The sequence below is a fragment of the Eucyclogobius newberryi genome, unplaced genomic scaffold, assembly GCF_026437365.1.
Source record: "Eucyclogobius newberryi isolate DKJ021-1_F unplaced genomic scaffold, fEucNew1.0.hap1 SCAF_16, whole genome shotgun sequence".
NCBI lineage: Eukaryota > Metazoa > Chordata > Actinopteri > Gobiiformes > Gobiidae > Eucyclogobius > Eucyclogobius newberryi.
The window spans coordinates 29,781,282-29,805,926 of NW_027315790.1; the positions used below are offsets into that span (position 1 = coordinate 29,781,282).

General features: G+C 40.6%; 3 protein-coding genes across 4 annotated transcripts; 1 reads left to right on the plus strand and 2 right to left on the minus strand.

Moving 5' to 3' along the window:
- Window positions 1–279: 279 nt before the first annotated feature.
- Window positions 280–9,937, minus strand: tapbp.1 (TAP binding protein (tapasin), tandem duplicate 1). Its single transcript, XM_072448216.1, has 8 exons — window positions 9,784–9,937; window positions 8,996–9,148; window positions 7,522–7,770; window positions 5,797–6,156; window positions 4,913–5,236; window positions 1,252–1,353; window positions 1,067–1,089; window positions 280–985 (listed from the first exon to the last, which is right to left on the minus strand). Exons 1-8 carry the CDS (start codon window positions 9,842–9,844, stop codon window positions 974–976), a joined length of 1,284 nt encoding a protein of 427 aa, XP_072304317.1. The 5' UTR covers window positions 9,845–9,937; the 3' UTR covers window positions 280–973.
- A 2,586-nt stretch (window positions 9,938–12,523) lies between these two features.
- On the plus strand, window positions 12,524–18,745 carry LOC140362161 (major histocompatibility complex class I-related gene protein). Of its 2 annotated transcripts, XM_072448217.1 has the most exons (8): window positions 12,524–12,701; window positions 13,154–13,420; window positions 15,271–15,549; window positions 16,307–16,606; window positions 17,435–17,533; window positions 17,611–17,628; window positions 17,709–17,748; window positions 18,019–18,745. In XM_072448217.1, the coding sequence occupies exons 1-8, from the start codon at window positions 12,614–12,616 to the stop codon at window positions 18,023–18,025; spliced, it is 1,098 nt and encodes a 365-aa protein (XP_072304318.1). In that variant the 5' UTR covers window positions 12,524–12,613; the 3' UTR covers window positions 18,026–18,745. The 2 variants fall into 2 exon arrangements, 1 of the variants encoding a protein (XP_072304318.1); XR_011927054.1 differs by having other exon boundaries at window positions 17,611–17,748.
- Window positions 18,746–19,256: 511 nt separating this feature from the next.
- Window positions 19,257–24,266, minus strand: psmb8a (proteasome 20S subunit beta 8A). Its single transcript, XM_072448218.1, has 6 exons — window positions 24,027–24,266; window positions 23,713–23,854; window positions 23,255–23,366; window positions 20,383–20,512; window positions 19,683–19,887; window positions 19,257–19,473 (listed from the first exon to the last, which is right to left on the minus strand). The coding sequence occupies exons 1-6, from the start codon at window positions 24,174–24,176 to the stop codon at window positions 19,385–19,387; spliced, it is 828 nt and encodes a 275-aa protein (XP_072304319.1). The 5' UTR covers window positions 24,177–24,266; the 3' UTR covers window positions 19,257–19,384.
- Between the last annotated feature and the right edge of the window lie 379 nt (window positions 24,267–24,645).

The window sequence follows — 24,645 nt, forward strand, 5'->3', positions numbered from 1 at the left end:
AGTTAGTTATGGTTCTAACTCCGATCAGCCTGAACAATACAAAATACCCGTGACTTGCTGCTGTTTCGTGTGGACAAGGAAGAAGAACCCGCCTTTGAACGACACAGCCTCTGATTGGTTAATGCCGCACTGTGTTGAGTAAAGCCAACGCTCATTGGCCCGTGCCGTCGATGTTTTGCGCGCACTTCTGCGTCGTGTTCTAGTTGTTTTGACCAGAAGTAGTAAAAATAAACTAAATACATTTCTTTATAACATTGAAAAGTTCAGCATGACAGAACATCAACGAAATGTCTTTATTTCTATTTAGTCAAAGTTCTGTTGATGTCTGAGAGTGAGACAACTTTAAAAAGGATCAACACACATTTTCTCCCAATTTATTTTGTATTCACATTCAGCACAAAGAGTGGACATATCTATTGCCAACACACTGGTTGTATTATTAGTCAAACATAGTTATCTGATGTCACTTGATCATAGGGAAATATCAATATATACAAACCAGATTTTATTTACAGACAACTTTTTTATTTTCGATGTTTGTCAAATGTACACACCAAAACTAATAATTTAAATAATTAATAACAGACCATTTTTCATAATATTCAATGAGTGTGGCCATTGGGACATCTGTATGTGATGAATAATGTTATAGTGTTATGTTGAATGACATGTGTAACAAGGGTAATCCGAAAAGCACAATTAAATTATAACACACACAAAAAACATGTCCTTCCAAGAAATAAAATCAGCAGTTGAACACATGTAAATATTGTACCAAAATAAGAAAAGAATCCAAAAATAAAAACACTACTTCAAGCTGCTTCCAATGGTTCAAAAATATCTGGCGTACAGCAATTGCTTCCCCCCTTTGAGTTACGTCAGCAGAACAATGAAGTAAAAACTGACAAAAGGTCATATCCAAAAAGCCTGTTTCTTCTTGTCTGAGTAGCTCTTCTATAAAAATATCCAATCTTTAATTCTTTTTCTGTAATGAAAATAACACAGTTTAGCCGACAATTTGAGTTATTCTATTTCATGTTGAAGAATAGCCCAAAAAGTTGTATACCTTTTCATCAGTGTCATCATCACCTGCAAGAATTTAAAATGCAAAGTTAGTGTCGGGGGAGTCAAAGAGGAACCGAAAGAGAAAAAAGAGAGTGAGAACTTGACAGAGAGAAAGTAAGAAAGTAAAACAATAAAAGAGAGAGGAAGAGAGAGAGGGAGGGAGAAAAGAGAAAAGATTTTTCTCACCTGAACCAGAGAAAGTCCATGAGACAAACTTGATGAGGCCGTAGAGCACTAAAGCCACGCCCACCATGGCCATTGAGTCTTCGATGGATGGAGTACTGAATCCTATGAGCACGAGAATAAACAAAAAACCATCATCCAATAGATAAAGCAAACACTCCTTTCATATTTATACTGTCTCCTCAACCCCGGGACACTCCTTTGTAAGAGACATGCAAAGACAATAAAACTGTATTTATCTTCAAAGGCAGAAGGTAACTGATTACCCTAATCCTCAGGACCCAAGCCACACCCCTTCTCACCTTCTCAAAGAACGTTAATATTCTAGTATTAGACTTCTGATTTCATGTTGTGGTTCAAACCTTTTTCTAAACCATGTTTGCTTTGTGAACTATGATTGGAAATGTTTCATGTCTATGTCATATTTTCATAATTTTGCTAATTGATCAAATGCTTTTCTTCTGGTTACATGTCCTTGTGAGCAGCTAGACTATGCATTTTAATAACAGTTGTTTAAAATGTGATTGGCAAAAACTTGATTACTATGTAAGCCGCATCCACAAACTGTACAACCCGGGTTTAGCCTGGTGAATAAATGATTCATATTTTGCTTGTGTTTATCTAACTCAAAGTAACAATATTGTGGACTTAATCTAGTAGTTCACAATCATTTCAACTACTAAGGAATGGTGAAAATGTGTTTTACTTGTTATTGTGTCATTGTGTCATTTTCAGTAATGGTACAAAAAAAAGACAAACATGATACTATTGTTTAGTAACTGGGAATAGACTTTTTGACAACCCAATAACCCAGCCTAAACCATACTGTAGCTGGTATTTGAACCCAATAACCCAGCCTAAACCATACTGTAGCTGGTATTTGAACCCAATAACCCAGCCTAAACCATACTGTAGCTGGTATTTGAACCCAATAACCCAGCCTAAACCATACTGTAGCTGGTGATTGAACCCAATAACCCTGCCTAAACCATACTGTAGCTGGTATTTGAACCCAATAACCCAGCCTAAACCATACTGTAGCTGGTGTTTGAACCCAATAACCCTGCCTAAACCATACTGTAGCTGGTATTTGAACCCAATAACCCTGCCTAAACCATACTGTAGCTGGTGATTGAACCCAATAACCCAGCCTAAACCATACTGTAGCTGGTGTTTGAACCCAATAACCCAGCCTAAACCATACTGTAGCTGGTATTTGAACCCAATAACCCAGCCTAAACCATACTGTAGCTGGTATTTGAACCCAATAACCCAGCCTAAACCATACTGTAGCTGGTGATTGAACCCAATAACCCTGCCTAAACCATACTGTAGCTGGTATTTGAACCCAATAACCCGGTCTAAACCATACTGTAGCTGGTGATTGAACCCAATAACCCAGCCTAAACCATACTGTAGCTGGTATTTGAACCCAATAACCCAGCCTAAACCATACTGTAGCTGGTGTTTGAACCCAATAACCCAGCCTAAACCATACTGTAGCTGGTGTTTGAACCCAATAACCCTGCCTAAACCATACTGTAGCTGGTATTTGAACCCAATAATCCAGCCTAAACCATACTGTAGCTGGTGATTGAACCCAATAACCCAGCCTAAACCATACTGTAGCTGGTGTTTGAACCCAATAACCCAGCCTAAACCATACTGTAGCTGGTATTTGAACCCAATAACCCAGCCTAAACCATACTGTAGCTGGTATTTGAACCCAATAACCCAGCCTAAACCATACTGTAGCTGGTGATTGAACCCAATAACCCTGCCTAAACCATACTGTAGCTGGTATTTGAACCCAATAACCCGGTCTAAACCATACTGTAGCTGGTGATTGAACCCAATAACCCAGCCTAAACCATACTGTAGCTGGTATTTGAACCCAATAACCCAGCCTAAACCATACTGTAGCTGGTGTTTGAACCCAATAACCCAGCCTAAACCATACTGTAGCTGGTGTTTGAACCCAATAACCCAGCTTAAACCATACTGTAGCTGGTATTTGAACCCAATAACCCATCCTAAACCATACTGTAGCTGGTGTTTGAACCCAATAACCCAGCCTAAACCATACTGTAGCTGGTATTTGAAACCAATAACCCATCCTAAACCATACTGTAGCTGGTGTTTGAACCCAATAACCCTGCCTAAACCATACTGTAGCTGGTATTTGAACCCAATAACCCAGCCTAAACCATACTGTAGCTGTTTGAACCCAATAATCCATCCTAAACCATACTGTAGCTGGTGTTTGAACCCAATAACCCAGCCTAAACCATACTGTAGCTGGTGTTTGAACCCAATAACCCAGCCTAAACCATACTGTAGCTGGTATTTGAACCCAATAACCCGGTCTAAACCATACTGTAGCTGGTGATTGAACCCAATAACCCAGCCTAAACCATACTGTAGCTGGTGTTTGAACCCAATAACCCAGCCTAAACCATACTGTAGCTGGTATTTGAACCCAATAACCCAGCCTAAACCATACTGTAGCTGGTATTTGAACCCAATAACCCAGCCTAAACCATACTGTAGCTGGTGATTGAACCCAATAACCCTGCCTAAACCATACTGTAGCTGGTATTTGAACCCAATAACCCGGTCTAAACCATACTGTAGCTGGTGATTGAACCCAATAACCCAGCCTAAACCATACTGTAGCTGGTATTTGAACCCAATAACCCAGCCTAAACCATACTGTAGCTGGTGTTTGAACCCAATAACCCAGCCTAAACCATACTGTAGCTGGTATTTGAACCCAATAACCCAGCCTAAACCATACTGTAGCTGGTATTTGAACCCAATAACCCATCCTAAACCATACTGTAGCTGGTGTTTGAACCCAATAACCCAGCCTAAACCATACTGTAGCTGGTATTTGAACCCAATAACCCATCCTAAACCATACTGTAGCTGGTGTTTGAACCCAATAACCCTGCCTAAACCATACTGTAGCTGGTATTTGAACCCAATAACCCAGCCTAAACCATACTGTAGCTGTTTGAACCCAATAATCCATCCTAAACCATACTGTAGCTGGTGTTTGAACCCAATAACCCAGCCTAAACCATACTGTAGCTGGTGTTTGAACCCAATAATCCAGCCTAAACCATACTGTAGCTGGTATTTGAACCCAATAACCCATCCTAAACCATACTGTAGCTGGTGATTGAACCCAATAACCCAGCCTAAACCATACTGTAGCTGGTATTTGAACCCAATAACCCAGCCTAAACCATACTGTAGCTGGTGTTTGAACCCAATAACCCAGCCTAAACCATACTGTAGCTGGTATTTGAACCCAATAACCCAGCCTAAACCATACTGTAGCTGGTGTTTGAACCCAATAACCCAGCCTAAACCATACTGTAGCTGGTATTTGAACCCAATAACCCATCCTAAACCATACTGTAGCTGGTATTTGAACCCAATAACCCTGCCTAAACCATACTGTAGCTGGTGTTTGAACCCAATAACCCAGCCTAAACCATACTGTAGCTGGTGTTTGAACCCAATAACCCAGCCTAAACCATACTGTAGCTGGTGTTTGAACCCAATAACCCGGTCTAAACCATACTGTAGCTGGTGTTTGAACCCAATAACCCGGTCTAAACCATATTGTAGCTGGTATTTGTTTCATCTGAATTACCGATGACGTTGAGGGCGACGCTGGTCCGCCGCGTGCCCCCGAGGGTCGCTGCCACACAGCTCAGCTCTCCTCCTTTGCCCTGCTCCAGTGCGGCCGAGTCCAGCTTCAGTCTGCTGGTCTGACTGAAGGTGGCGTCGTTACCCTCTCTGTGGCCAGACACGCTGCCCGATCCCAGAGGCCTGACGTTCCCCTCCGAGTCCGTGAGCACCCAGCTGAAGTCTAGAGGGAGTGGGGCAAAGCCAGTCGCCTCGCAGTGAAGAGCCAGGGATTGTCCCGAGACGATGAGGGGGAGAGGAGAGGGGAAGATGGAGACGGACGGGGGCTCTGGGGGGAGAAAACACAAACACTAAAGAGTCAGCCTAAGGTAGTTTAAATGTGCAATTATGGTTATATTTAAAGACAGATGTTGAGTTTTAAGACAATTTAGTTGAAAGTGAAAGATGCAAAATATGATTAACAATTTGATATATTTATACAGTATCATTAAATATCTCGGGATATATTTTATTGATTTAATTTGATGACTATTATTTTGATGATGACAACCACAGTGTAGCATGAATAGCTCTAAAATAAATCATAGTTTGCTTACCATACTGTATAACTTTGTCAATGTTGTACAGTGGAATTTTGCATCATCCAATTGAATTTTCACATTTTCAAAAGAACGTTTTCTAGTTTTTGCCCTATACTTGGGATGGCCTGCCGATCTACACTGTTAAGTAAATTAATACACTCCTCATTATCCACCATCCTTCGTGCATTTTATTTAGTTCACTACTGATAACAACAACTTTTAATAGACTCTTTATTACATTTTGGATCTAATAAATCCATAACAACGTGCGTAACGTTCAAAGATCATAGTACTGCAATGCGCTCACCTACGACCTCCAGCTCCAGAGCCACTTGTGCCAGCAGATACGGCATGTGCACGGAGCAGATGTACGTCCCAGACTGCTTGACTTTGGTCTCGGTCAGGATCAGAGAGGCGTTTCCGTTCCGGTGCAAACTCTCAAAGTCCAGCGTCGCGCTCTTGTCCCCGATGTTGGACAGGCGGTCGGTCTTCCCGTCGTAGCCCAGGACCATCCGGCCGTTTCCCCTGAACTGATACCGCCACTCCACGGAGAAGCCTGCACCGTGGAAAGGAGAGGAAGGGTCCACCCAGAAACTACAGTCCAGCAGCGCGGGCTCGCCCAGTCGCGCCATCACGGACACGGTTTTAGTGGTGACGCTCAAGATCACTGCGGCGAGGAAGGACACTTGTGTTAACGAGTGCTTTAGGAAATATGGAAAATGCTGTATTCAATAACATCAAACTGAAATATTGATCACGTAGCAGCATTTTAATAAACCATTTGGACACAGGACGTTCAAATAAGATGTAACAACTTTATTTTAGACCAACTGTGTCAAAATCAAAAGGCGCGCGTGTGTGTGTCTGTGCGTGTGTGTGTGTGTGTGTGTGTGTGCATATGTATGTATGTGTGTAAGTGTGTGTGTGTGTGTGTGTGTGTCTGTGCGTCCGTGCATATGTATGTATGTGTGTATGTGTGTGTGTGTGTGTGTGTGCATGTGTGCATATGTATGTGTGTATGTGTGTGTGTGTGTGTGTGTGCATGTGTGCATATGTATGTATGTATGTGTGTGTGTGTGTGTGTGTGTGTCTGTGCGTCCGTGCATATGTATGTATGTGTGTATGTGTGTGTGTGTGTGTGTGTGCATGTGTGCATATGTATGTATGTATGTGTGTGTGTGTGTGTGTGTGTGTGTCCGTGCATATGTATGTATGTGTGTGTGTGTGTGTGTGCGCGTGCGTATGTGTGTGTGTGCGTGCGTGTGCGTATGTATGTGTGTGTGTCTGTATGTATGTGTGTCTGTGCGTGCGTGTGTGTGTGTGTGTGCGTGCGTGCGTATGTGTGTGTCTGTGCGTGCGTGCGTGTGTGTGCGTGCGTATGTGTGCGTGCGTATGTGTGTGTCTGTGCGTGCGTGCGTGCGTATGTGTGCGTGCGTATGTGTGTGTCTGTGCGTATGTAAGTATGTATGTATGTGTGTGTGTGTGTTTGTGTGTGTGTGCGCGTATGTATGTGTGTGTGTGTGTGTGTGTGCGTAAAAAACTTATTACTTATTCTTTTTTATTAATTTAGTCATTCAGAAAGTTTGATTTTGCTGGTCACAAACTTGATGAATAGTAATGTGTTAAAACAATAAGAAAGAAAGAAAATGTAAGATTTCATAGGCCAATAGAACTAATTTGTTATATATGATGTGAAATTGTATTTATGTACAAGCATGAAAATGATTATTCTAAAATCACACAATTAAAGATCCTTATTTTATTGTAAACTGAAACATTGGTCTAAAACAACTTAATAATAGAAAAGGGTATTTTGTTTGTATTGGGTAAATATGTTAAATAATATAAGTTCAGGACAGTGGGGCGGTGACAGGAGGTAGTTGAAAACATACATTAAAGAACATTACTTAAACATTCATGAATCAATTAAATTCAACTCCAAAGAAGCTAATGATGAGAGAAAACCATTCTAATCTGGACAAAAATGAACATGTTTATTCAATGTCAAATGGAGTTTCCTTAAAGGACGTACCATTGTGGCGGTCGCCTGCCTCTGGAGCGCGTATGACGGTGGTCACAGACATCTCTTTATCCAGGCCGTGGATCGTGGCTGCAAACCACTGGGCCTCGAGGTAGAGTGGGCTCTGTGCGGAGTCTGTGAGGGGGGCCACCCAGAGCAGAGAGGACGGCTGCGGCTGGATCTGGTTCAGCTCACAGTGCGGCTTCTTTATGGAGCCTTCTGGAGGGTTTAGGGCTCGATGGCACAAGGAGGCAGAGGGATCTACAGAGGACGCCAACGTGTAAGTGAATGTACTCATTAGAAAGGCTGTCACTAACTGTTATTTTAGATTTAGTTTAACTTATTTAGTTATTAGTCGATCAGTTAAATTATTGTTTAAATACATTATAAACCAAAAAAGGTTAAAATATGGAGACCAAAGGTTTCTAGATAGAGAATATCTATGAATAAGTTAATTATTATCATTGTAATCTTAGTTTATTCTTTTTTGACATTTTGATTTCATAATGCCCCTGTCTTTGTTATAAAATACATTTCCATATGAGTTTTAGAGTCTGTGAAGTCAACAATGATTAAAAAAAAAACAGTCACAATTAGTCGATTATTGTTGAATTCTTATAAGACTTATATACATGCATATATCATACTAATCATATCGATCTGTATGAAACGTTTCAAGATTCATCATGTCAAATTAAATGCGTTGATTTGAAAAATTATTTGATCTGTTTCAACATATCTCTTTTTGGTTCAGCAAATATTATATTTATTTGTACCTGTTTTATTCTTATTTATAATATTTTTTACTTTTCCCTTTTTCATGCCATTGACATAATACTTCATTATTATGCATTAAGAACAATAGCAAATGATTTTGGCCACTGTGAAATTTGTTCTTTCTTATCTTATTTTCTTATAATCATTCTACAATTTAAAGTTGCTATTTGAAATATCTCATTTAAGTTGTTTATTAACCTTTATTAGCCTTGGCTTCTACTTCTTCCCTGCTCATTTATTACTGTATAACACAATCTTGTATTGTATTCTTACAGATTTTACTCTGGAACTGGAATAAACATTTGCTCGCCTACAAAACATCAATAAATATTAGAATCTCTTCAAAATAATTTATGTTCCATTGTCCATGATCGCATTCCGTCAGTTAAAAGCAACAAGACAGAAGAAGAAAGGTAATGATGCCGTGCGTCTACGAGTGGCAGCTCGTAGACGCACGGCGTAGACTTTTTAACACCAAAGCAATGGAAGGAGTACTTTTACGGACTACGACAGAGTCTGAGGACAAAGCACTGGAAGTCAAGGCACTGGAAGAAGAACTTTTAGGACTACGACAAAGTCTAAGGAATAAAGTCTGGCGGTAATGCAACACTCGGATGTCAACCGCCATAAAACAACAACAACAACAACAACAACAAGAAAGGCAACGCCCTAAAGATCCACAACATTGAAAATCAGTGTGTGCAACAACCAGTGATGAAGAAGACGTGGTCGACATCAGACGGTGCGTTGGCGGCTCTCGGCTCGTGCTGCTGCTCGTCGGTCTTGATAAAAAGGAGAGAGTTGACCTGAGCTTTCACCGGCATGTACCAGCACTCCATCACGGGGCAACTCGAGTGGCATACTGTGACGGGAAACACAAGCAGAGATGTGACATGACACAAACAGATGGAGAACATGAAACTACAGGAGACCAGAGTGATCTTTGTTCAACGTTAAAACTAAAAGTGTAACAACTCAACATTTCATTTCATTTTCTCTTTTGAAACACTTTTCTATTATTCATCTGTAAATGTTTTTGTGTCACATCAACCACTTTTTCTCCTTAAAAGTGTAATATGTGAGGGAAGTCCGCCACCAGCTTGTCTCCATCGTGTCATTGCTTTGCCAGATGTTCCACAGTACGGCATTAAACGTATCTATCTCCATGGAGACACCAAAATACAGGTCAGATCCGTGGACAGGCGACACAGCAGAACACATGTTTACCAAGGTGTTTTGTGACAATAAAAATAAATGTACTCAAACAAATGGATCTCCATGGATACAAGCAGGTGTTGGACCCGCCCCTTCACCTTAAACTCCTCATCTGATAAGAAGTCATGTGCTTATATAATCTTCTTTTTATGTCTAAATAGAATATAAGTAGATTTTTTGATGGGAGATGTACATAATATCAAAGTTATTACGCATAATTAAACGTCATTTGAAGAAACACGTTGTATAAATGTATAATAGCAGCACGACGTGTGAACTCACCTTGCACGAGAGAAAGCACCGCCACCAGGGACAGCTTGTAAATTGTGGAAAAGTGGGTCATTTTCGCGTGCTGCTTCGTCCTCCGTCTGCAGTGAGGTCTGATATCACTGTAAACTCAGACACTGCGCTCTCGATCAGTGGATTTCCCCCAAAACTACTCCATGTGTTTACTTTCACTTTCGCTTCCATTCGAACTGCGCAATGACAAAGGACTTCCGGGAGCCACGCGGGCAAAATAACACAAAAAGCTTCGATAAAATTGTTGGATAAATGTTCCTGTAGTCATCTGCATTAGGTTCAACACATATTTTAATTCGAAAAGTCCAAAATATTGGCTGTTTTTAACCTCCAGCGCATTAAATTAGAGATCTGATACTGACCACTAGATGTCGCCCTTGTTCAAGAAAGTGCTTGTCCTCGTGACGCGGTTTGGTTTGTTTTTGCTTTTTAGGTTTATGGATCCATTAAATATGCTTCTACGAGTATTTCATATTTTCATAGCTAAATTATTCCCAAAAATATATAGTTCACATCACATTTTCTAACATCATATTTTAGTGTTAGTTAAGGCTAAGCAAGTTTGTAGAGCACAAATAGTACACAAAGTATTTCAAAGTGCTTTACAAAACAGGACAATGTGCATTAAAATCACCGTACAAACTATTAAAATATGTATAAAGATCATAAGTATAAAATGTACTTTAAAATAGTAGAGCGTAGACTCTGTATTTATCTTCTTAACTTGTAATGCCTTATTTTAAGTGGAAAATGTTGCAAGAAAGTTAATACAAATACAACAACATCAAGCCGTTTCATTGTCACTAAAAACATGACACACCCATATGAAAATAAACCTGTTCCGACACAACCTGAGGCTCTTGATCTTCCCATCCCCCACAGTGTAATGATGGTCATGTGATTTACAAGAAACAGCAGCTCACGGACACGTTCACATTTGTTCTTATGCACAATGTAGAAAGCAAAAAATAAAACAAATACACTTAAAAATAGTGTTTGCGATGACTTTAGGGTTTATTTCTACTATGATGGTGGTTCAAACCAGTCTGCAGAATTCAGGACCTTCTCTGCCTGGGCACAAGTGACGTGTAGGTCAATCTAAAATCCTATTGGCTTATTTTTACGTTTCGGTGTAATAAAGTGTAATAAAAGTTTCTCTCGAGCATCAACCACGGCCCTAAAAGCCAGACTATAAAAGTAAAACAATGCATATTGTTTTTGTTTTTACCTTCCTGGTGTTAGAAGTGCTCGAGGCAGATGAGTTTGGATCATGTTGTAGGCTTTTCTTTCAACATCATTTATAACTTTATTTCATTAATGTGGTGTTTTTCTGCTGTTGAAGTATAATATGTGTGTACAGTCAATGGATATGATATATATGATATATATGATGTAAAATGAGGTGTTATAATGGTGTCTTTACTCAGAGTTGAAATGTAATTGAAAAAAGCATGTTTGATTCCTGTATTTAAGACTTGAGTGCTCAGAAAAGTCCTGTTTTCACCTACCCCCTATCTCTGCCAATTTTTTTGTACTTACTTGCAATTATTCGTAAAATTAGTTTTTATTCCGGGTCAAACATCCGAGTCAAAACAAATTAAATTAATAAAATGTGGGCTTTTTGGTTCTCTTTGGGACTAAAAAAATATCGCATTCAAACTAAATTATTGGATATTCTTCATAAAAATAACTAAGCTTGAATTGGTTGTTTAAGTGAATAATATTTACCACTGTTTATGATCGACTGTCTTTATATCTAATAGCACATAAACGTTTACTAAGAACTAATATTATTTCTGTTTAGCTACTTAGCATAAAAAGTAAGAGTAAAACTAAATAAAAAATATGCACTAATAAATAATAAAAATACATAATAAGCTAAATTAATAATTGAACCTTTAGCAACATGAAGCTAAAGCCAGTTTTATATTACACACACTATCACAAACATCAGTCTCAGTTTGGCTTCATTTGTTCAACTTGAGTTAATTTCATGGTCAACACAAAGCTGTAAAGTGAAAGGCTCAGTGTCCAGATGGAGTCACATTTCTCAATTTTACTTTGATGGAGAAATAATAGGCCTGGTCAGCAAATCAGAACTGATACACCTTTCATTTTAGACACGCTGTGTTCAATGTTAGTTCAATAGAAACTGTAGAGAACCTGGTACTTACAGACACTAAAAACACAGGCTTCTTATGGCAAGGCAAGTTTATTTGTAGAGCACATTTCATACACAAGGCAATTCAAAGTGCTTCACAGCAGGAAAAAAATCATTCAAATCACATAGAAATTACAGAAACAGAAATACAAAAACAATAACTAAATAAAAAAGAATCAATGAATAAATCCATATTAAGTGGACATAAAGAGATTGTGTTTCTAATGCTAATAATAATAACAAACTCAACATAAAGACTTAAAGCTCTAAAAGTCAAATAGAAAGTCATAAAAGGCTGATACGTGTCTGTCACTCTTCTGAAAATGTTGAGGATAAATGACCCATATCAGCCCCACAGCTTTCCATTTCTCTTTAAAATGCTGATTTCCGACAGTATTAATGAGCCTAAACACACAATATCGCTGTCAAACATTGAAATATAAGAACCGACGCCATCAAAAGTGACTTTCACTTTCGCTTCAAACCTTTCAGAGAGTCTTTGACCTAGAAACTGCTTGTGATTGGTTGTAGATGAGTAAATGTAGGAGGCACAGCCCACTCTCCAGCCTCTTTTCTAGCTTTACGTCGCTCCTTCAGAGTAGTTACGTTCAGAGACTCGGTGCAGTGACTTGGTCCGGTTTGGTCCGTGTCATGAGGAGATTTCACAGGCCACAGTCCAACATGAAGCTCTGCGTGAGTCTGTTTGTGTTGGGAATCATCCTACACGGCGCCTCTGCAAGTGAGTAGCACCATCTTTACATTTACAACAAGCACAGGCTCTTTCACACTTTTAGCACGATCCAGGGGTTTAGACTTTATACTTTCACTTTAGGGTTTTTGTCGTAAGCTCATTTTGTCAGTTTAATTCATAAACAAAACGGATAGAATGTCAAATTAAACACATTAAACTGTAAACGTTTTCCTCCTGAAGGATTTGGTGCTACGACTTTAATTCTCAAATGTAGTCAAAATAAAATATTTAGTTTTTCTTCTTCATATAATTAAAGAAGTGTAGAATACTAAACTGTAAATAAGGGCGTAGTTGCCTCAACTTGTAGCTCTATATTTTGTGTGTCCAAATCAAAACATTTTGAACTTGTTAAATGTGAATTCTTTTAGTGGTGTGAATGTTTTCAGTTCGACTTTAGCTTGTTTTGTGTCTGTAAAAACTGAACTGTTTCTTTTCCTCAGTGACACATTCCCTGAAATATTTCTACACTTCATCGTCTCAAGTCCCAAACTTCCCAGAGTTTGTTGGTGTGGGTTTGGTTGATGATGTTGAGATGGTTCATTACGACAGTAACACGAAGAGAGCAGAACCCAAACAGGACTGGATGAACAAAGCGACAGAAGACAACCCTCAGTACTGGGACAGAGAGACTGGGAATTTTCTGAATGCCCAGCAGGTCTTCAAAGCCAACATTGAAATCGTAAGGCAGCGCATGAACCAAACTGGAGGTTTGTCTTTCATTTTCTCTTTTCAAGTAATTTAGTTCTTTCTCTCAATGTTTGTGAAACTTAAATAAAGTTGAACAAATAAAAAGAAGAATATTTTTTTTGTACATAAATATTTTTTTTATGTATAAAAATACAGCCATTAAAACTTTACTCACTAAATTAATGAACATGTACTTTTTTCACACAGCAGTTAGATTATCTTAAATTATATATATCAATAAACCATAACCATCATTAAAAAAAAAAAAACTTTTGAGCTTATTATTATTTATAAATGTTTTAACTCAGTTTTGTTTCAAAGTGACATTTAACAGATTTTATGTGAAATAATATTATTAAACCCAAATAATTACAAACGTGACATTCTTATAAACAAATTATAAACATTGACCCGTTTTATTCAGGTTTAAAATAATTATAATCATTACACAGACAAGAGTATTTAAGATTTACATTTAAGTTTTTATTTCACTGCGAAAAACGAAAATAAACACGATTTTCAACCAGTTAATTTAACTTAAAATAATGGTACCAGTCTTTAAAGTGCTGTTTCTCTGAGCTCAGGTTTCCTCACATTTAGCTCTAATTCCAGGAGACTTTGGTTTAGTTTTGATCTGCTCCAGATTCTCAGAGTTGATCAGATGTTCCACCAGCAGGGGGCAGTGTCTGTGAGGTCTAATGAGGCTGTGCTGCTCTGGACTTCCTGAAAGACTGTCCCACACTCAGAGACACTTCCACCTCACATGAAACATTTAGACTTCAACTCCTCCTTTTACCAAATGCACTTCATTCATTTCTCTTTTTGTTCAAGATTTTATTCAATATTTACTTTAACTTTTAGATTCATTGTTACAAAATTGAATCCAGGATCAAAATAAACTCACACATTTTTATAATCTAGATTTTTGATATTTCCATCCGTTTTGACCAACTTGTTTTATCCATTCCTCAATTTGATCCACACTTTTCATTCAATATTTCCCTAAAATTGCCTCTTATTTAGTTCTTACAAAATTACACCCTCGACTGAAATAAACTCACTTTATTCATTTCTTATTTTCAGAAGTTTTATCTTATTTCCTTCCTCTTTCGTCGTCGATCTCATTTACTCCATGTTTTACGTTTACATTTTTCATTCAACATTGACTTGAACTTTAATTTAGTCCATTTAGATATGACATAATTACATCCTTAAACTCAACAGTTTGTGTAAATGAACCGTTTATTTTACAGTAGTTTTCGGTTCCTTCCTCTTTTACCAACGTTCTTATCCATTCTTTATTTTTACTTTTACATTTTTCATTTCATAATTATTCCTCAAAAACATTTATCCAGCCAGTTGTTTCAAAATGACTCCATAAAACACTCTCAGATTCGTGTGTATTCACTTGCTCTTTGTAATAGTTATAGTTTATTTTCTTTCTTTTACATTCCTCAATTTCGGTCGACACTTTTCCCTCAATAATAAGTCAAAGTGTTATTTAGTGGTTCCAAAATGACTTCCTGGATGTAAATGAAGTCTTGTTGTAAGCGTGTGTCCCGTTCAGATGGCGTCCTTCCTCTTCTAACAGTCGTCATGGATACCTCTGTGTCGTTCCTCTCCTCAGTGTCGTTCGTTCTGCTGTTGTTTCCGTCCTGTAGTTTTAGGACAGAGTCTGGAGCTTCTCAGCGCGGACGTGTCGCAGGAACAAAGAGCTGTGTGCGCCGCTTTCATGTTTCTTTAGTTTGGTTGTTGTTGGTTTTTATGACTCGGTTTCCCATCATGCACCGTCCACTCCCGTCTCCGTGGCGATGGCGGTCGGGGGGGGCAGTTGGTGTGACTGTGGTTTGATGGTGTTTGTTTCTCTCAGGGGCCCACATTAACCAGAACATGTACGGCTGTGAATGGGACGATGAAACTGGTGAAGTGAAAGGATATGATCAGTATGGATTTGATGGAGAAGATTTCATTGTGTTTGACCTGGAAACACTAACATGGATCGCACCAAGACAAGAGGCCTTCATCACCAAACTCAAGTGGGACAAGAATGAAGCCAACAATGCCTATAATAAACACTACTACACCCAGCTCTGTCCCGAGTGGCTGAAGAAGTACGTCAGTTACGGGAAGGACACCCTGATGAGGACAGGTAAAATCAACTCACCTGGTTCAAAATGAGTGAGTCAAAAACAAACTCCTCTGACACTGTTCTCTCCTTTGTCACTCTCCTTTTGTGCCACACTTTTGTTTTTACCTCACAAAACTTGACAAACGACAACAACGAATTTGCAAATATTTCAAGTACATTTTTATTTCGATGTTTGACCTAATGCCCAGATAATTTCATCATTCAGTTCATAATTTTAGCATATTAAATAATCATCATAAATCTAAAAAAGAAAAAGAAATTAAAAGCTTATTGAAATTACCTTTTAAATGTTTTTACAGGGAAATAAATGTGACGTTCCCACGCTTCATAAAAGATACAAACTTCTTTTCTTTTTGTGTTTCTCCCTCATTATTTACTCTTTTATGTTTTAGTTTGTGATGATTGTTCTGTGAAAACACAAACATCACATTTAAGGATTATTCACAGTTATTGACACCGTGACCAAACAAAACTGAAACCCTTCATTCACTTTCATTCACATCGTCTGATAGATCACCATTCTTCTAGTTTGTGACCAGCTTTGTAACATCAAACTTTCTGAAGGATAAAGTCAAGTTTATGTGACACAAAAAGCAGATAAAAAGCACTTTACATTTAGGTTTATAGTTGTTGAAGTATTGATTGGTTAGAGTTGTTTTGAGCTTGTAAAATTCCATGGATTCATATGTTGTTTTGGGTCCAGAGTGTCGACTTGAGCTAAATTGTCCCTAAACACTCCTCTTGTCTCCTCTCCCAGAGCTGCCCTCCATCTCGCTCCTGCAGAAGTCTTCCTCGTCCCCCGTCACCTGCCACGCCACAGGTTTCTTCCCCGACAGAGCCATGCTGTTCTGGACTAAAGATGGAGACGAGCTCCTTGAGGACGTGGACCCCGGGGAGATTCTGCCCAACCACGACGGGACCTTCCAGAAGAGTGTGGAGCTGGACGTGTCCTCCATCCCATCTGAAGACTGGGGCAGGTACCACTGTGTGTTCCAACTCTCTGGAGTCCCAGAAGACGTCCTCACCAAACTGGACAAAGCTGTGATCAGGACCAACGGTGAGACTGAGCTTCAATATTTAGTTTTGACCATCTTTAATGTCTTAATCTCCTTTGATTCTTGAATGATCTGCTCACACTTTACTGCTGTGTGGATTAGACTTTCTTACAACATGAGGAAAATGACTTGGAACGCTCTAACTCTAAATATAAAAGAGTGAATGGACATGGTAATTAGACTGAGCACAAACTGGGACCAGTTCAGTCCTGACCTAGACTTGGTTTTGTCCTGTTATAGTTCGGGTTTAGTTTATGATCTAGTCTAGGTTTAGTTTTGGGTTTAGTCTTAAATGTGACGTAGTTTGTGTGTTTGTGTGAACGCAGCCACAATCCTAATAATGATATAAAAAGGACAAAATAAAAGAGTAAAAGGTTTAAATTGTAGATTCAAAGTAATTCAATCATATCTCTAATCATAAATGCATCTCTGTATCTTACATATTTTCTTCTGGCTTTGTCTCCCGAGCCTAAACATTTCAACATAAGAGGTTAATTCAGTAAATGTTCTTCATCGTTTTAGAAAAGAGGCGACGTGGATGCCATTCTGTACCAGTTACACGCCACAGATTGTGTGGATGTGACTTTAGGTCGCTAAAGGGAGATTTGAACCACAAACCCAGCAGCCACGGGGCCACCATTCTCCCACTTGAATCAGTGGTCTATAAACAAGATTAAGGAAAGTAATGAATATATTAGAAATAGCTGAGCTGGTGAAACAGAAAGAGGCATTCACACTGTATAAAAAAGGCTCATTGAATCAAAGGAGAGAGCACACATTAAAGTAACTCTGCTGTAACATTCATATCACTGATCCTCCTGATTCTACAGAGAAGTCCATCACTCCCCTGATCATCGCTGCTGCTGGGATCGCTCTCTGTGTCGCCGTGGTGACCGCTCTCGGGTATTTCCTGTACAAGAAGAAGAACGGTAAGACATCTCCCCCTTATTAACGTTTAATGTATGGACAAAATGTAAGTAACGGAGTCGTGTTTTTATTGTTGCAGACAAGCGCCCGCCAAGCCGTAAGTGCACATTTGAACAGCTTCAGCGTAACACTATTGAAAGAGTGTTTATTTGACTCATTGTGATTGTGTCTTTGCAGCCGCGAGCGACCAAGACGTTGTGGAGGAGCTCAATCCAAAGTGAGTGAACTGCACTTTATTTGAGATTTACTAGAAATACTTTGTGCGCCTATATACGGCTTAAGAAGTAACTAAGAAGTAACAAGATGATAAAAGGGGTTGTACCATGTCATATATTTAGTGTAGTTAAGTGTTTTATATCACTAATATAGCCACAAACCAATATACATTTTGTGTTACACTCAGGCCTGGATAGATGAGGAAACGAGAAGATTGTTTCTCATTTCAGATTGTAAAATAATGATGTTTAATTGTACTTTGTCTTCACAGATCTTAAAGCACGTGTCGGAGGAGTGGTGTTTTTACAGTTGGTGTTTTCCAGCTCGTTATTCTTGGCTGTCATAAACCTTTACAAGCTTCATACGAGATTCATACTTTTAGCTTTGAAACATGATTACATATTTACAACATGCAAATGACACGTGCAAATTTAGCTTTCAAACAGGGCTCGGTTACTCACAATATTACAAAAGTATCGTTGAACTTGTTTTTGCAAATAGTTAAAGCATCAATCTATTTTCCAGTTGTTCTTAATTCATATTTGTGTGGCATTATTACTCATATACACGTTGTTTTTTAAATATCATCTACAATTTGAATGCATATCTGTATGTAAAGTATAATCCTGGAATACAATCAAACCATATTCATATTTGCATGGAGGGCAGAGAAAAGAAAAGGAAAGGTTCATTTTCAGAGATGTAACCTAATTACAATTATATACATTTAATTTAGTATCAAACAGTTGCCTATAAATAAATATGTACAAAGTATATGTACAAAGCCAACTAAAATAACATAAATGATATCAAATTTTTGCCGATATTCAAGACTTATGTGACATTTCAACATCACAAAATTAGAAAATATCTAAAGTCAAATGTATTTCTGCCTCAAAGCGTTTCATCAGAAAGGAAAGAGAATCCCAAAGTTGTCGTGATTATTTATTAAAGATGTAAATGTGTTTTTAAATAGATTTTAGAACATTTTCTTTTTGGAGAGTAAAGTTGAAGAGTCGTTGGTTTTGAAACGCTAGATTCATAAAGTTGGGATAGAATTTGTCTTGATTTTGTTGAAAATGAAATTGCTTTTCATCTTTTTGCTTTTGTTCTGCTCTTTTAATATTCAATAAAATTCCCAGCTTTAAAATGTCATTGTCATATTTATTTTCTTTATATATTTAAGTTTAATTCAACAAATGAACACTGTACAAAACATAAATGATGACTGATAGTTGCTCTGGTACAATGATGTTAAATGGAACAGAATAATCCTCCTGCTCGTTACTTCTTCTGAGTCATGAGCTCTTGACACGTTGTACATTTCAGTATTAAAAGTCTGGACAAAACTGCACACAACAATATTTATATCAGATACAGGACAATTTAAACACACATTACCAGGTAAACTCAGTCACATGATGTTTCTCCATTAAGTTATGCACAGCTTTTGCCATCGTTCTTGTTTGACCTGTTTATCCTGTTTCATAATAACCACAGAGGCAAACGTCAGGGAAATGTGATGTTTATTGTTGGATGTGTCAGGAAATCAAACTGTTGGACAGGCTTTTATGTCAAAACACTGGCTCAGTCAGTGGTACAGTTGTTATAAATGACAGTAGTCGACTCGTTGGTCCTCAGAACATCCCTCGCTTGTAGCGGTGAATCAACTCGGACACATCTTCTTTACAGACTTTAATCCAGCCGTCCTCCCGCATGTGGTACACTGCAGCAACAAAGAAATAACTCTCAGTCTCAAGTACACATTTACTCAGTTTGTCTCTGAGCACACCATACTTTTTTACTTTTACTTCAGTACAATCATAGTTCTAAAGCTACTATAGACTACACGTGAGTACAACAAAATAACTTTATACACAAATTATCACTCTACTTGTTTTTGAATGTGTGGTTGTGAGTGTTTGGTGGACTCACTGTTGACGACTCCTCCAGAATAGGCGTCCCGGTGCGTGGCGTGGACGATGCCTCTTCGGCCCAGGTCGTAGGCCTCCTCCACAGTCATGTCCTCCTTGTATCCACTGTCAATCACTCCATAGGCATAACTGTTCCCACATCCAGTCGAAAACATCTGCCCAGAGAGGCGCGTCCCGTTTTCGTCCACATAGTACAGACCAGGACCCTGTACAGGACACAGAGAGGGTTATTATTCATCAAAATATGTGGAGATTAGACTAGTATCAATACTAGATACACATTTTAAGTATAAACACTGAAATTATCCAAGGAATACTACCAGGTGGAAGCTTTCCTGAAACATTTTTGAATGATCTTGTGTTGAAAAGGGATTTCAATTGAAAAAATCAACATCAATATCGTCATCTTTGGTTGGTATCAAAATATCTACACTAATAGACACAGAAGAATAACTGGTAAATTGTTGCTGTGAGTTGACACAATCACAATCGGTTGTTTTAATTATTTGCTGATGCTGCTCTCTCATTATTCCTCATTATTAATATATCATTATTAAGAAACATCCTGAAATATGTCTTAATTATATGTGTATTGTCTTTTAATAACGCTCTCTCATCATTCATTTGGTTTACGTTGCCAAACTGAAGCAGGCGTCATTATTTTGAGAGCTAAACCTAAAATGAGTAAGCATGTTGAGTACCTCTCTGTCCCATCCGCAGACCATGCTCCCCACAGACAGCCCCATGCCTCTGTACCCCAGCATCATGTTGCACAGCAGTTTGGACGCAGCCGAAACAGAAATCCTGTGGTTGTTCCTCAGCCGGTACAGTCTGGGACCAGAAAAGATAGTCAAAGTCAGGAATATACTCAATAAAGTCCCAGGAGCTCAGGGACGGACCTCCTGCTGGTGCCAGAGTCAGGACTAAACATGGACCGGCCTCCTGCTGGTGCCAGAGTCAGGACTAAACATGGACCGGCCTCCTGCTGGTGCCAGAGTCAGGACTAAACATGGACGGGCCTCCTGCTGGTGCCAGAGTCAGGACTAAACATGGACGGGCCTCCTGCTGGTGCCAGAGTCAGGACTAAACATGGACGGGCCTCCTGCTGGTGCCAGAGTCAGGACTAAACATGGACGGGCCTCCTGCTGGTGCCAGAGTCAGGACTAAACATGGACGGGCCTCCTGCTGGTGCCAGAGTCAGGACTAAACATGGACGGGCCTCCTGCTGGTGCCAGAGTCAGGACTAAACATGGACGGGCCTCCTGCTGGTGCCAGAGTCAGGACTAAACATGGACCGGCCTCCTGCTGGTGCCAGAGTCAGGACTAAACATGGACCGGCCTCCTGCTGGTGCCAGAGTCAGGACTAAACATGGACCGGCCTCCTGCTGGTGCCAGAGTCAGGACTAAACATGGACCGGCCTCCTGCTGGTGCCAGAGTCAGGACTAAACATGGACCGGCCTCCTGCTGGTGCCAGAGTCAGGACTAAACATGGACCGGCCTCCTGCTGGTGCCAGAGTCAGGACTAAACATGGAGCGGCCTCCTGCTGGTGCCAGAGTCAGGACTAAACATGGACCGGCCTCCTGCTGGTGCCAGAGTCAGGACTAAACATGGACCGGCCTCCTGCTGGTGCCAGAATCAGGACTAAACATGGACCGGCCTCCTGCTGGTGCCCAGAGTCAGGACTAAACATGGAGCGGCCTCCTGCTGGTGCCAGAGTCAGGACTAAACATGGACCGGCCTCCTGCTGGTGCCAGAGTCAGGACTAAACATGGATCGGCCTCCTGCTGGTGCCAGAGTCAGGACTAAACATGGACCGGCCTCCTGCTGGTGCCAGAGTCAGGACTAAACATGGACCGGCCTCCTGCTGGTGCCCAGAGTCAGGACTAAACATGGACCGGCCTCCTGCTGGTGCCAGAGTCAGGACTAAACATGGACCGGCCTCCTGCTGGTGCCAGAGTCAGGACTAAACATGGACCGGCCTCCTGCTGGTGCCAGAGTCAGGACTAAACATGGACCGGCCTCCTGCTGGTGCCCAGAGTCAGGACTAAACATGGACCGGCCTCCTGCTGGTGCCAGAGTCAGGACTAAACATGGACCGGCCTCCTGCTGGTGCCAGAGTCAGGACTAAACATGGACCGGCCTCCTGCTGGTGCCAGAGTCAGGACTAAACATGGACCGGCCTCCTGCTGGTGCCAGAGTCAGGACTAAACATGGACCGGCCTCCTGCTGGTGCCAGAGTCAGGACTAAACATGGACCGGCCTCCTGCTGGTGCCAGAGTCAGGACTAAACATGGACCGGCCTCCTGCTGGTGCCAGAGTCAGGACTAAACATGGACCGGCCTCCTGCTGGTGCCAGAGTCAGGACTATACATGGACCGGCCTCCTGCTGGTGCCAGAGTCAGGACTAAACATGGACCGGCCTCCTGCTGGTGCCAGAATCAGGACTAAACATGGACGGGCCTCCTGCTGTTGCCAGAGTCAGGACTAAACATGGACCGGCCTCCTGCTGGTGCCAGAGTCAGGACTAAACATGGACCGGCCTCCTGCTGGTGCCAGAGTCAGGACTAAACATGGACGGGCCTCCTGCTGTTGCCAGAGTCAGGACTAAACATGGACCGGCCTCCTGCTGGTGCCAGAGTCAGGACTAAACATGGACCGGCCTCCTGCTGGTGCCAGAGTCAGGACTAAACATGGACCGGCCTCCTGCTGGTGCCAGAGTCAGGACTAAACATGGACCGGCCTCCTGCTGTTGCCAGAGTCAGGACTAAACATGGACCGGCCTCCTGCTGGTGCCAGAGTCAGGACTAAACATTGACCGGCCTCCTGCTGGTGCCAGAGTCAGGACTAAACATGGACCGGCCTCCTGCTGGTGCCAGAGTCAGGACTAAACATTGACCGGCCTCCTGCTGGTGCCAGAGTCAGGACTAAACATGGACCGGCCTCCTGCTGGTGCCAGAGTCAGGACTAAACATGGACCGGCCTCCTGCTGGTGCCAGAGTCAGGACTAAACATGGAGCGGCCTCCTGCTGGTGCCAGAGTCAGGACTAAACATGGACGGGCCTCCTGCTGGTGCCAGAGTCAGGACTAAACATGGACCGGCCTCCTGCTGGTGCCAGAGTCAGGACTAAACTTTATGTTTTATCTGATTGAACTGTGATTCTAATGCATCTTTTCCTCTTATGTAAAGCACTTTAAATTACGTTGTGTACAAACAGTGCTCTACAAATAAACTTGCTTTGGAAAAAGTAATGATAACATACTTTTTTTTTTTTTAATCCCAGTAGTTAATTATTCATTAGGTACTTAATACTGCATCAATAGCCTCTCCAACCAAATCCATCCACAGCACACACACAAACAGCCACAATAACCATAAACGTAACTCCAATCTCCAGTGAGTGTCTTCACAGTGATGAAGGAATTAGTTTAGAAATATGAAACTAGCGCCTGTAAGATTTGTTTTAGTCGTGCTGTTCCGTTATAGTGCATCTCATTGTTGTGTTTGTTATTTCACCGACCGAACCTAAAGCCAATTAAAAGCATGCTAAAGGGGCACACCTTTCATACACACCTGCACTCTTTGGCCAGCAGTCTCTCCCAGTACTGACAATCTGCTGCACTGCCGGACATCGTTCCCAGCAGGTACGGGTTTATCTCTATGACTTTGTTCACGTCATTGGACGCTGAAGAAGAGGAAACAAAGAAATGGTTGTTTTTCAGATAAAATCACAGTATTAAGCACTGAGGCCTTTGCTTAACTGAGACAGATGCAAAGAAAATGACAAGAGTTTGTTGGGTGCTTATACAGTTAAATAATAGCTCAACTCTAACTCATCAGGCAATGCACTATTTGCCTATTTGTGGACGGTCCCTTACCCTAACCAACTTGTTCTTGATAGATAATCGCTACATTACAGGCTTATATTCCATCTGAGGGAGAAACTCTGAATGCAACCAACATGACACTTTCAATTGCCATTAATATCACAAAGAATAGCCCAACATCACGTGAATGTTAGATTAATTCACCCAAATATTGTCCAGCAGAGGCTCTGGAGTCCACCGCCACAATGACCCCATGCCTGAACTTGAAGGCCAGGGTGGTCGTGCCGTGGTTCAGGTCGATGCACACTCCCCCCTCTTGGTTGCAGGACTTGAGAAACCGAGATGGCTGTGAAATCAGAAGAGAGAGTGACCAACAACGGTGCCATTGACGCATAACGCATCAGCCAGAACGCCGCCAAACGACGCGTAAAAGTTCATTTAGCAGCGTCTGATGCGGGTTTTAACTTTCAAGTGTAGGTTTGAATGTGTTAAATAACAGCTGAGAAGGTAATACTCACGTCCACGCCGCGAGGAACAGCAAATTCATGAGTTTTCAAACCGAAATTGAAGTGGTTTGTTCGGTCGACGAGACGCGTTTGCCCACCTGGAAGAATATGACTCCGCAGCTCAAATGAAGGCTTCAAACCACTTACTTCAAAAAGGGCCATGATTTAGCAAAATATACGCGTAAAAACAAGGCTATTGACTATTATTGCGTGCGTCAGAATTTCCCTGATCGCAACAATGAAGGGTGAAGGCGAAAGTGAAAGAGTTTAAAAGCAGCCTACACTTTCTGGTCATTTTAAAACAACACAACATAATTTATTTTTGATGCACGGGCAATAACATGACTACAGTGTCAAACATTATTTTTATATTCTTATTGTATTTAAAAAATGATTCAGGTGAACTATAATATACGTCATAGCCTGATTCGTGCGCTGACCAATGAAAAAAATCCGAATCAGCGCGTCGTCAGAATCTATCAGGAAGTACAGTTTACAGGTATGAAAACGCTCAAGATATAGTGTAAATGTAATCTTCAGGTTTTGTCTTTTTAAAGTTGAAAAAAGTCTGAGAATCATAAGGGAAACCAAACACAAATGACCTTTCAGTGACTATTGTTGATGCATTTTT